The following is a 13,652-nucleotide window of genomic DNA, read 5'->3' as shown; positions in this document are numbered from 1 at the left end:
TTAAAGATGTTAAGGAGAAAGGGTTCCACCTACCTATTTCACACTGTGTACCTGAGAACCCTTCAGTACACAGACACAAATAAGTATCATCACTAGTAACACAGGGAGCTTGATTCTGACAAGGATTGCTGTCACATGGATCAGTTGAACCTAATGAATGCCAATTTATGAATATGTATGAAATGAATATGGAATGAATTACATCAAAAGGAATTGAATGTGTTACACATTGTAATGTACAGATGTTTGATGTAAATCAAATTATCAAATGAACTGAAACATGAATATGCATTTATGGATTGTTAACAAAATATGTATTAAAGATGTTAATGAGAAAGGCTTCCACCTACCTATTTCACACTGTGTACCTGAGAACCCTTCAGTACACAAACACAAATAAGTATCATCACTAGTAACACAGGGAGCTTGATTCTGACAAGGATTGCTGTCACATGGATCAGTTGAACCTAATGAATGCCAATGTATGAATATGTATGAATGAATATGGAATAAATTACATTAATAATGAATTGAATGTGTGACACATTTAGTCAAAGAGTTAATATACAGATGTTTGATGTAAGCCACATTAACCAAAAACACAGAACTGCATGGATAAGTGCAATGTACAACATAATGTGAATAAGTGCAGCTATGGTACTGAAGTGAAAATTAATCAATTAATTAATCAGTTAAATTTATCAGTTAACAGATGAGCTATGAAAATACATCCATTTGTAGATTGTAATGTTGATGATGATGATGATTACAAAAATAGTTATTGAAGATATAAAACTCAACCATACCAATCTCACACTGGACTCCAGAGAAACCAGGCAAACAGATACAGAAATATCGGTTTTCAGTTTCCAAGCACGGTGCACGGTTTCTACATGGGTCGCTCAAACAAGCCGATGCAGAAATCTCTGTCGTCGCTCCAGGTAAGGTGGTCGGAACCGAAACCGTGGTTGGAACCAAGAGAGTGGTTGCAGCAACAGTGGTTGGAGAAACTGTTAAATATGGGGAACAAGAAAAAAGAAATTTTTTTTAAAATACCATTTACCTTTACTTTGGATCCATTTAAAGTTTGTACATCCCTCCCCCACCCCCTCCGATTGTAACTTCTGTTGCCCTAACCTGTTTGCAATTTTGAACATGTCATAAACAAGAACTGTGGGGTTGAAGGCAATACTCAATCAAATATTCAAATCATTACTTACAAATCTCCCCCCCTCCCCCCCCTGCCCAACTGAACCTTCTGTTCCCCTGTTTGTAATTTTAAACATGCCATGAACAATAACTGTGGAGTTGAAAGCAATACTCAATCAAGATATTCAAATCATTACTTACAAATCTCACAGAATTGTCCCTCATAATAATCAGGACAGATGCAGGTCAAGGTTAGATTCTCACTGAAGCAAGTAGCACCGTTCTGGCAAGGTTGTAGAGCACAGAGATCGACTGAAAGATGGAAAGAATGCTGAGTAACATGCTGAGAAACAAGATTTAAGCTACATTACAATAGAATATACAAAAAATAAGAAAAACCTGGTGCAATTCAAATTTGAACCTATAACTGGCTCGCCTGTTTGGTGTTTTAAGAAGCCAAACATGACAGATTTGGGTGTTTTGCCTTGGCCAGAGGAAAATGGAAGGTTCGCCCAAACAGCTCTACACGGTATTTAGGGAGTTTTTAATGGCCTAACAATTTAAACAAGAAAGTAGCTGAATATTATTAAATCTCCCAAAGAACACTGATTTCAACCATTTCATGTAATTCAGTCCAATTCCAATACAAGGTTGCATACAGGCCAAATGCACTGGTAAAAGCAATTTCTGGCACATTTTAATCCATAATGGTTCTGCTATGAGTTGCAAATAGCAAACCCAACACAAGTCATACCCACACACAGGGTCTACTATCATAAAAAAAAAAAATTATTTGGTGTTTTTCACCCGATCTGGCCACCAATTCGTCCATTTTTACGGCACAGAAAAACTGGGCCCGTCCTGACTAGACTGAGTACTAGTTGGGGTCGAACTGACTTACAAGCTTGGCAGTTGGATCCTGTGAATGGAGGCTGACAACTACACACATACTCTATGGCAGATACTCTTAAGCAGATCCCTGAATTCAGACAAAGACTAGACTAGACTAGTAAACTAGTTGAGGTCAAACTGACTTACAAGCTTGGCAGTTGGATCCTGTGAATGGAGGCTGACAACTACACACATACTCGATGGCAGATACTCTCAAGCAGATCCCTGAATTCCGACAAGGAACGTTGTCACAGGGGTTGATTTCTGTAAGCAAGGAAAACCAAGGATGAGAAGGTCATTAATTTAACAAATAAGGAAAGAAAGAATATGGAAAGGTCTGTTGATTCCATGAATGTCAAAACCTATGTAACCTTTGTAGAACGGATCAAAGTAGGAAAATAGCTGCAATATCATCGAGTAATTTGACAGATCACCAAATAAATATATATATATGTATAGAGAACATATAGGACCTCTGGACATACAATCAGCATCCATAGCCTAGTGGTTAGGGTGTCCACATATAAGGCGGGAGGCCCGGGTTCGAATCCTGTTGGAGGCTGGAAGTTTTTTCACCGTTCTTGATTTTCCAACTCATTATGATTTCAATTATATATATGTAAAGAGATATATATCTATATATATATGTATATCTTTATATATATATATATATATATATATATATATATATATATAAACATATATATATAAATATATATATATATATATAAATATATATATATATAGATACGTGTATATATATATATATAGATACATATACAAATATATATGAGGGGGGTGGGGGTTGAGAAAGGTACTTTAATAGTGTTCAGGCTCATGAAGGAAGAGTGAATCATGAGAAGCATAAACTAGAGTTGTATCATGTTGGTGGTTAAATAAAACCACCTTCTTTCATCAGACTGCCAAAATGATGTTTATATTTGAAAGAAGAATTCCACCAGACATTGGCAGACAGGTTGAGGCAAAGGGTCAGAGGTCAACAGGAGTTCACTGAAATATTGAATGAATCAGGGTAGTCATAAGTCTTTGTTGGTTTTCATGGCAGCAGTTTTATTGTCACAATCCTACTCAAGGAATACTTGATAGAAAATTTTTCAAATATGACAAATACCCTTCATGGTACTTTTTTAACTTTTCACTACACAAAATATGATCATTTTTTGTTTGTTTCTATAGTAACTACATAGTTACCTTGTTCACACTGTGTTCCTTGATAAATGCCTGTACATTGACAATAAAAGCTGAGGCCATCCGTTGAACTCAAACAAGTAGCCCCATTTTGACAGGGAGAACTGTCACAAGGATGAAGCTCTGAAAAATAAAGGTAAAAAGGCATTTTCAAACAGTTTGCACAAAATATATAGTTGGCTCAGTGTCACAGCACATGGCTAATACACATCAAGAAAGCCTGCATTTTAGTTAAACAATATTAACGCTTAACCTGTAGACCAACGTTACATTTATAGCCAGGTATAAACACTAGGCCGACCCGACTTAGCATGCCCATGGTACCGAAACGAGATTTTACACAAACAGACAGAGCTTCTTTACCAGTACAGCCCCCCCCCCCCAAAAGAAAAAAAAAGTGACCCTGGGAGAATCCTAAGTTGCCTCTCAGAGAGGAGCTGTTGAAATAAAAACCAAAGAGAAACGTACTCCCAAATATAGAAATAGTTTTACAGAAATTCTAGATAATATGAGTAGATGAGATGAAGAAAAAAAAGTTCCCCTGTAAAAATTCTATAGACATGTCTTGTGTGCTACTAACTGAACAAGAAATAAACAAAAAGAGGAAAATAAACACAAAAAATGGACATAAATGGACATGAAATTAAACAATAAGACATAATTTGCACTGTTCATAATCGGATAATTTGCTTCTTTCCTTTCTCTTTTACCTTCTTCGCAATGAACTCCGTCGAAGAATTGAGGACATAGGCAAAAGTACTCATAGCTGTCTGCTGCCCTCAAACAGGTGGCACCATTCTGGCAGGGGGAACTTTGACATGGGTTGATTTCTGACGTGGAATGTACAAGAAGAAAGAAGAGTCATCAAAAGGCAAATATAAATTCAAACTATCATTGTTAATTTTTTTTAATTTATTTTTTTAAGCTTTTTCTTGCCCTTTTAATTTGATGTCTAAATGTTATCGCATAATTAAGAGATCATTGACACAACTAATGAAAAGACATGATAAAGATATATACATATATTTAATGATTTCTGATGTTGAACACATGTACAAGAAAAAGAGTCATTAAGGGCAATACCACAATAACATATACAAGCTATTACCGACAAAGAATTACCAAAAAAAGTTGCTAAATAAATTAAACTTATTATTGTGAATTTTTGTTTTTAGCCTTTTCTTGCCCTTTTTACCTGATGTCTAAATGTTATCGCATAAATAGAGGTTATTCACACAATTAATGAAAAGACAGGATGAAATTATACACATATATTTAATGATTAGAAAGATAATATCTAAAGCTCATATATGAACATTCTTTTGGGATACCAAGGTGATAATATATAGGAATATGTACATAAATTTAAAGATCTTAATTAAATAAATCACATCATAATGATAGAATAATTCTTCTTATTCTTATTCTTCTTCTTATTATTATTATCATCATAAAAGTATTAATATTATTATTTCCATTGCTGTTGTTTTTGAAGCTATTATTTGTCTATCTGGCACATCTGAACAAAGATATCAAAAATAAATTTATTAAATAGGTTTAAGTAAAAAAGGAACAGAGTTAATAGGAAACGAAATGACTGATCAATGAAATTAGGTACCTTTTTTTTATGATATCGAAATGCAACTCACCAAGCTGACAAAAACCTCCCTCATAGCCGAGGGTACAAACACAGGAGAAGGAGTTACCTAACCTGAGACAGGTCCCTCCATAAAGACACGGGTTACTTCCACATGGGTTGATTACTAGAAGAAGGAAACAGATGAATGAGAAAATATTATTGACCAGTTGCAGTTACGCCAGGTACAAGAAATGTTCACACCATTTGGGATTTGCATGAAGACAATATTAAGACCAGGGATGAATGCAGGATTTTGAGGGGTGTGACCCTGAGGTCATTGAAGTAGTCTTACATGTAGGGGGGAAGGGGGAGTGTGGGGGTCCGTCCCCCAGAATAAAAGTTAAAACCTTAAATGTGAAATAGTGCATTCTGAGCAATATTAAGGAATAATGATTAGGTCTAAAATTAGGTATAGGGGCTCTAAATTTTTTGTGTAAGGTGAAAAAGGGGGTGTATACCCCCACACATCTCAGCCCCCCCCTCATAATTGTGTAATGCATAATGTAATATTTATTCAGATTACAAAGTAGCCTGTTAGTAACATTTGTACCTTCTGTAAGGTACCATACATACTATTATGAATTGGTATAGAACAGGGTTAACAGCATAAATTGTGCAACCACATTAAACTTTTGCACCTTGCTATCCCGGCGCCACAATGCCATGGACGTTACTAATTCCATTAGATGGAGATATTAGAAATATATCATTTTATGGTCATAAGATTAGAAATAGCACATAGTTCATCTGTTATGTTGAAATATCCGACCACAATTAGGCACTAAGCCACTATACCAACTCCCCAAAGTACACAAGTTTTATAATTTATTGTCATAAAGTTCTACCTATCTCAATATTAGCAAAAAATATGTTTCCTTTTGAGTAGTGTAAATGCTACTCCATCGGTAAACCACTTTAATTATTTTTTTTTTCATCTCTTGTTTGAGGAAAATATGGAAAAGGGAACTTTTACCTGAAGGGGAAAGAAATGAAGAAGAAGGTAGTGACAAAGATTTACTGTATAAAAGTAATAAGTAAAATGTGATTAGTATAATGTAAGAAGGGACTTGTCATGTGAAAACACTTATAACAGACACTCACAGGTATCACATCTTTGTCCTTGGTAGTATTCTGAGCAGACACACTCATACTGATCAGCTATGTTGATACAGGTAGCACCATTGTTACAGGGAGAGCTCTGACAGGGGTCTCGATCTTAAAAGAGAAACAGGAAAAAATAGGAACTGGGAATAATACATGGAAATATCAAGTGTTGATTAAAGATCAATCAATGAGAAAACACCTGGTTAGATATCACAATATCACATCATCTAGAGTGGGAATAAATAAATATTCAGAAATCATAAAATATAGATGATGGCAGTGGTAATAAGACAAGTAGCAATTGCACGAGGTAGAATCACAGTCAGCATTTTTCAATTCAAGCTGTGTTCTGTCGGGAAGTGTGGCTGGGATTTAGAATTATGCAAGTAGCAATGACAGAAAATTACAATCACACATACCAGAGTCACACAAACTGGAAATGTAGAGGTCAGAATTTCAAAACAAAGTAGGGAATCACACAAAGTAGGGAATCACACAAAGTAGGGAATCACAAAGTAAAGAGTCACACAAAGTAGGGAGTCACACAAAGTAGGGAATCACACAATGTCAGGAATCACACAATGTCAGGAATCACACAAAGTAGGGAGTCACACAAAGTAGGGAGTCACACAAAGTAGGGAGTCACACAAAGTAGGGAATCACACAAAGTAGGGAATCACACAAAGTAGGGAATCACACAAAGTAGGGAATCACACAAAGTAGGGAATCACACAAAGTAGGGAGTCACACAAAGTAGGGAGTCACACAAAGTAGGGAGTCACACAAAGTAGGGAATCACACAAAGTAGGGAATCACACAAAGTAGGGAGTCACACAAAGTAGGGAATCACAAAGTAAAGAGTCACACAAAGTAGGGAGTCACACAAAGTAGGGAATCACACAATGTCAGGAATCACACAATGTCAGGAATCACACAAAGTAGGGAATCACACAAAGTAGGGAATCACACAAAGTAGCGAATCACACAAAGTAGGGAATCACACAAAGTAGGGAATCACACAAAGTAGGGAATCACACAGAGTAGGGAATCACACAAAGTAGGGAAACACATAAACTTTGAATTTGTCACTTTCTTTTTTCAAAGGGCAAAGCAATAACTGAGTAACACAAAAATGTACATTTACCTTAATGTCATGACTGGCTACCCATTAAGCTACTTCTCTTAAAGGGGATATTGATTTTAACTACTAGTAACAACTTTAAGGTATCAAACAATCATATGTGGTTGATGTATCTACCAAGATTTTGCTCTCAGAGACTTCAAATAGAACCAGGTGTATATATACTGTGATATTGAGATGACTGTAGATACTCACATGTTTCACAATGCTCCCCAAAGTAAGGCTCTGAACAGACGCAAAAGAAATCTGCTCCCTGAGCTGAACAGAATCCGCCATTATAACACGGACTGCTACCGCAAGGATCTCCATCTAGAGAGACCAAAATAGGGTAAAAGTGGTCAAAATAATGTCAAACGTGTTCCTGAATCATAACTTATTAACAATTTGAGTTGTATCAAACTCAAAGGGACAAGGTGGTTTAACAGACAGCACTTTTTAAAAATTTATTTTTAAATTATTAAAGTGTTTGGCTACAAGATTTTACAGTTGGACCACACCTAATGAGAGAAGTTTTATCAGTCACAGACATGACTTCAAACAAAGCAAATTGATCAGTGACCACAGAAATACTGTATTCTGACCTTCCAAGTGCCACTTGTTCACAAACAATGAACATGCACAGTTTAGAATCATATCATACCACATCACATCACCAATTCATGATCTAAGTTAAGGACATTTAACAGTGATGGGTAAGAACATCCTAATGAATAAAAAAAACATGAAAATATTAAAATAGGATCCACAAAAATTGTTTAGTTTCAAAAGTAATATCATCAAACTTTTATACCATAAAAAAGAACCTTATTTCCTGAAAGACTGATTATGATAATTGCAGTCATTTGTGTATTAAGAGAGAAAAGAGGACGGCCTATATAAGCTGTCAAAAAAACAATGAAAGAAAACTTGGAGATCACTCACAGCTCTCACAGAGCATTCCCTGATAGGGTTCAATGCACAGACAGCTGAATGTAGCTCCATTGGAAAGACATATCCCATCATTAAGACAAGGTGTGCTGTTACAAGGATCTGTAACTGTGGCCAGAAAGAAAATGGTTAAATAATTAAATAACTAATAAATAATATAGAAATTTTAAGATTTAAAAAAATAATTAAGTAACATCTAAATTGAAATCATAAAAATTAATTAAATACTTAAATACTAATATAAAAATGTTAAGATTTTAAATTAATAAATAAATGTACTCTATGCATTAAGTAACCACTGAATTGAGTTTATAAAAATTTGCAATAACAGATAACATCGTGGGTGGATGGCAAAGTGGGAGAAGCAATTTATACAATAGGAAGTGTTAATTTTTGTTATCAACGTTGTATGCAAATTCATGTTCGTTTCATTACAAAGTTATAAGGACTTGAATTTTGAAAGTCAAAAGGAAGTAAGTTTTGCAGAAGATATTAATACCCAAACAGGTATTCTACAATGAAAGTCAAAATATAAAAAATATGACCATTTTTTTTGGGGGGGGGAATGAAAACTTTATACCAGAATATTGAATGAAGTATTTACTGATCCTGTTAGAATTAAGGCTAGCAATTTTTTTATTTATTTATTTTTTATTTTAGTGACACTTCAAAAGCTGCTTACCTATTTCACACTGCTTTCCAGAATAAGGCAACTGGCAAATGCACATGAAATTAGAACCGACGGTCAGACAGGTACCTGAGTAATAGCAAGGGTTGCTGTCGCACGGATTTGCATCTGCAAGATATAAAATGTAAAAGAGGATATCTTACACCAAAATTCTGACAACCGGTCTCAACAGTCAAATGAGATCCCGAGGTCCAGACCAGATCCAGTAAATTGTACGCATGATTCAGATAAAGGTTAGATATCACCAATCCAATCTTCTTATGATCATCTTTCCTCAAAATACCAAACATTAACTGTCACAGCATAAACACCACCATTTTATGTTACTCGGGATGAACTGCACAAGCAAGAGTGCAAAAATCATTTTGGTAACCATGGGATACGATTGGTATACATCGTAATTTTGGTGGTTATGAGAGATACCCCAGTCGCAATCAGCTATCAACAACATGTTACAGTTTTTGTTTTGTGACAATCTTAGACTGGCATTTAAGGGAGTGTTTAGCTCAGTGGTTAACACCAGTGCCTTTCAATCATAATAATAAGGTCCCGAGTTAGGATTCACTCCAAGATTAATGTATGTCGTCCAGTTACAGAAATGTTGACAATTGACAATTCGTAATCATGGTTGATAAAATATGAATCTAAGAGAATGACTTAGGTCAACTTGCGGCTTTGATAAGCCAATGATGGCTTCTTCGCGAGTTCCTGCTTGCAGGAGGATCTAAAATACATACATACATACATGCATACAACTAGGTGACCATGGGTTGAACGTATGTAGAGTAAGTTGTATGGGGATATAATAACTGTTAGATATCCCACCTAGATCTGATTTCAAATCACTGAGAAAGTCAGTGTGCTTCCCACCTTGACAAGAGAGACAGCCAAAGGGGAAGGAGGTGGAGAGAGAAGGTTGGAGAAGGGAGTAACTAGGAGGAAGGAGGGGATCAGAGGGCTACGGATTGAAGGGATATATGAATAATTGTTTTTATTCCATACTAATTCACTAATTTTACTCCCAATTTTGCTGCTGCTGAAATGGTCTTAAACTAAATTTACAAAACAGGAGAGCACTCTTTGACTACTATGCAGCAATAGCTGTGACCTTAATCCACTGAGCTCAAAATGTTCAGTACGAAAAGTTTTGAAAATAAAAGATCAAGGCATTGTGTCAGATTGGCTGTATAACCTCAAGTAAAACTATTGGACTTTTGTACTTACAATAGTCGTAGTTAGGTCCAGCATATGTTACAGTACAGTTGCTAGTGTAGTATGGTGCAAAGTTACATCACTGACAGTAAAATCCTGGACTTTTGTACTTACAATATTCACAGCTGGGTCCAGTGTAGGTTAGAGTAAAGCTGCAGGTGTAGTATGGTACAAAGTTACAACATCACTTACAGTAAAATCCTGGACTTTTGTACTTACAATATTCACAGCTGGGTCCAGTGTACGTTACAGTACAGCTGCAGGTGTAGTATGGTTCACAGTTACAACATCACTTACAGTAAAATACTGGACTTTTCTACTTACAATATTCACAGCTGGGTCCAGTGAAGAATAGAGAACAGCTGCAGGTGTAGTATGGTTCATAGTTACAACATCACTTACAGTAAAATACTGGACTTTTCTACTTACAATATTCACAGCTGGGTCCAGTGAAGGTTAGAGAACAGCTGCAGGTGTAGTATGGTTCATAGTTACAACATCACTTACAGTAAAATACTGGACTTTTCTACTTACAATATTCACAGCTGGGTCCAGTGAAGGTTAGAGAACAGCTGCAGGTGTAGTATGGTTCATAGTTACAACATCACTTACAGTAAAATACTGGACTTTTCTACTTACAATATTCACAGCTGGGTCCAGTGAACGTTAGAGTACAGCTGCAGGTGTAGTATGGTGCAAAGTTATTGCAAGTACCGCCGTTCTGACAGGGGGCACTAAAGCAGGGGTTGACCTCTGATGAAGGAAAGCAATAGGTAGAACCCTTTACATTTTTAAGATTTTTGGCGATTATAGCAAAAAAGCTCTTCTCCACAGTGTGGAAAAAATGCAAAGTGGTTAGGCTGAAGCTTCCACATTTGCAATTACTGTTTATAGAGACCATCATCGGCAGGGGCATTATCAAACCAAAAACATTAAAACAAACTGGATACAGCTGCCCATGCCCCGTATTCCCACCCAACCAACCCCCATCCCAACCCAATCCCCACCCTACCCTGCCCCACCCAACAAACATACCGAAGTAGTAAAAGTTTCTGGAGGTTCTTTAACCTTTCTTGGCAGCATTTTTTTCACACCAATGTTTTTTTTATTATCTGTGTTACAATGTAAGAAATGTACACTTTTCTTCATCTCTGGATGAACCATTTATGCATAAAAAGCATCAAAACAAAAAATCAAAACACAAGCATATCATCTGCAGGAATAATGTCAATTATCCATCTTTTTTCTAAAAATCATGTCATAAAGTTATATACACTAAAGATTAATGAGACACTGTGTCAAAAGATACATGCTGAGGGGGCTGCAGCATCACTGCAGCGAGGCTGCATAGGACAGAATCACAGATTCAAACAATAAAAACTGCTGGTCTTCAGTGATAATGTCGACTGTTTTGATATTGATTCAGCCTTTCTGCAGGGTGCTTTCCCCCATTTTGCAGACATTTACATTGCTGCAATATACATGTTCAAATGCTGATACACACCACTTGCAGTAAACTTGATGAAAAATATGACATTCTGTGACTGTTAACAAACTGTATTTAACTGTTCCTAAACCACGCTTGAAGACATATGGTTACAGAAGCTTCGAATACTCTGGCTCTTAACAATTTACCAGATCACATTCGAACATGCTCTAAACTTTCTACATTCAAAAATCTACTTAAGACCCATCTTTTCACTTGTTCTTTTGTAAATTAATCTGTTTTCTTTGTAAAGCGCTTTGAGCAGTGACTTTTGTCTACTGATTTGGCGCTATATAAGTCTCATTTATTATTATTATTATTATTATATACATTGAGTCATTTAAGAAATACCATAATTTTCGTCGTCAACAAACTTGAAAACAAACATGTTATCAAACTTATACCTGTTTCACAATGGTCGCCTTGGTAACCAAGAGAGCAGGCGCATATGTAGTTGGAGCCCTGTTCAATACAGACACCACCATTCAGACATGGTGAACTTCCACATGGTTCCAATACTGCCGTACAAGGATAATGAAGAAAAGTGAAACATATTCTATAGAAGCAAAAGTTTTCAATTTTTGGCATGTTGTTGCTATTTGTTGCAGAGAAAAATTAAGGATAAATTTGGTAGCTTATTCATAACTATGATATGGATTGTTAAATATGAGATAACAATCTCATAGACATTACAATACATTGCTAGACATTACAATACACAGGGATGTGCTCAGGAATACTTGAGTGCCAGGCAGATTGTGCGGTAGTGTAATCCACACCCTGGGAGAGGAATCTCATGGGTGGGGTAGCCCCTCCCCACTGGACAAATTTTGCACGTGAAGTATGCTTAGGTGGCGCTATTTTTCCTATTCTGTGCCATGTATTCTCCCAGATTTTGGTTATGGTAAAATTTGTTAAATTATCATCAAACCAGAATGAAAACATTTCATGGTTCCTTGCTGCTGTTCATTAGTTCCGTTCATAGGGAAATTTCTAACAAAGCCCTAATACAACAACAGTAATTTATGCTCACAAACTTTTGTTGCCAAAGTAATGCTAAGCCCTGATATCAATTGCAACACACATCAGTGTGTGAAGACTATCTACCATTATCATCATACCAAGTTTGACGAAATTCTGACTAGTAATAGTAGCCAAGTAATTGCAATTTGGAGTATTTCACGTTTGACCCCATGACCTCATTCATATTCATGAAATGAGCACCAAAATCAACAGGGTTAATCTACTTACTATGGGCCACCCACTCACCAAGTATGGTAATGATTGGTCATTCCCTTGTTGAGTTATTGTGCATACAAACTTTTCATAACGAAATAATGCTAGGCCCCCCCCCCTATAAACATGCATGATATCAATTGCAACACACATCAGTGTGTGGAGACTATCTACCAATATCATACCAAGTTTGACGAAATTCCAATAAATAGTAGCCAAGTTATTGCAACTTGGGAGTTTTTCACGTTTGACCTGTGACCTCATTAATATTTTTTAACTTTGACCTCGTATAACTTCGCACACGAAGGTCACACGGGGGTCAACCTATTGACATTTATGATCAGAAGGCACCTTTGACATCTGAAAATAGCATCGAAACTGTAAAAATCCCCAAAACACGAAAAGGTCACCAGAGGTCAAATTGAGGTCAAGGGTCACCCAGATGCGGGTCGACAACTGGATTACATTGAAGCAACTCCCAACCTTAACGGACAGTTCCTTCTCAAGTTATCACAAAAATACTAGTTTTTTATCATTAATTGACCTTTGGTGACCTCGGATCACATGACCGTTAAGTTTGAAAATATTCCCCTATACCATTTGCAACTTGTCCCAAAATATCAACCGTGTCACACCTTGGAACTGAGAGTTATTGCATTAAATGTCTGAAAATTAACTTTGACCTCGTATAACTTCGCACACGAAGGTCACACGGGGGTCAACCTATTGACATTTATGATCAGAAGGCACCTTTGACATCTGAAAATAGCATCGAAAATGTAAAAATCCCCAAAACACGAAAAGGTCACCAGAGGTCAAATTGAGGTCAAGGGTCACCCAGATGCAAGTCGACAACTGGATTACATTGAAGCAACTCCCAACCTTAACGGACAGTTCGTTCTCAAGTTATCACAAAAATACTAGTTTTTTTATCATTAATTGACCTTTGGTGACCTCGGATCACATGACC

At 36.3% G+C, this 13,652-nt stretch overlaps 1 protein-coding gene across 6 annotated transcripts in view; it reads right to left on the bottom strand.

The window, feature by feature from the left end:
- Window positions 1–13,652, bottom strand: part of LOC139974569 (uncharacterized) — a 72,702-nt gene that overhangs the window by 15,666 nt on the left and 43,384 nt on the right. For 5 of the 6 annotated variants that reach the window (XM_071981808.1, XM_071981802.1, XM_071981803.1 and 2 more), the window contains 14 exons: window positions 11,851–11,964; window positions 10,600–10,713; window positions 8,743–8,856; window positions 8,055–8,168; window positions 7,329–7,442; window positions 5,990–6,103; window positions 4,899–5,012; window positions 3,960–4,079; window positions 3,253–3,372; window positions 2,188–2,304; window positions 1,351–1,461; window positions 807–1,010; window positions 351–467; window positions 34–150 (listed from right to left, as the gene is read on the bottom strand). In XM_071981808.1, the coding sequence (XP_071837909.1) occupies window positions 34–150; window positions 351–467; window positions 807–1,010; window positions 1,351–1,461; window positions 2,188–2,304; window positions 3,253–3,372; window positions 3,960–4,079; window positions 4,899–5,012; window positions 5,990–6,103; window positions 7,329–7,442; window positions 8,055–8,168; window positions 8,743–8,856; window positions 10,600–10,713; window positions 11,851–11,964 (1,704 nt within the window). The remainder of the gene's footprint in view (window positions 1–33; window positions 151–350; window positions 468–806; window positions 1,011–1,350; window positions 1,462–2,187; window positions 2,305–3,252; window positions 3,373–3,959; window positions 4,080–4,898; window positions 5,013–5,989; window positions 6,104–7,328; window positions 7,443–8,054; window positions 8,169–8,742; window positions 8,857–10,599; window positions 10,714–11,850; window positions 11,965–13,652) is intronic. The other variant, XM_071981804.1, reaches the window with a different exon arrangement.

This window comes from Apostichopus japonicus, chromosome 9, assembly GCF_037975245.1.
Source record: "Apostichopus japonicus isolate 1M-3 chromosome 9, ASM3797524v1, whole genome shotgun sequence".
In the NCBI taxonomy this organism is placed as follows: domain Eukaryota; kingdom Metazoa; phylum Echinodermata; class Holothuroidea; order Aspidochirotida; family Stichopodidae; genus Apostichopus; species Apostichopus japonicus.
Note: the sequence above shows the minus strand (reverse complement) of the source record. Positions and strands in the feature narration are given on the sequence as shown.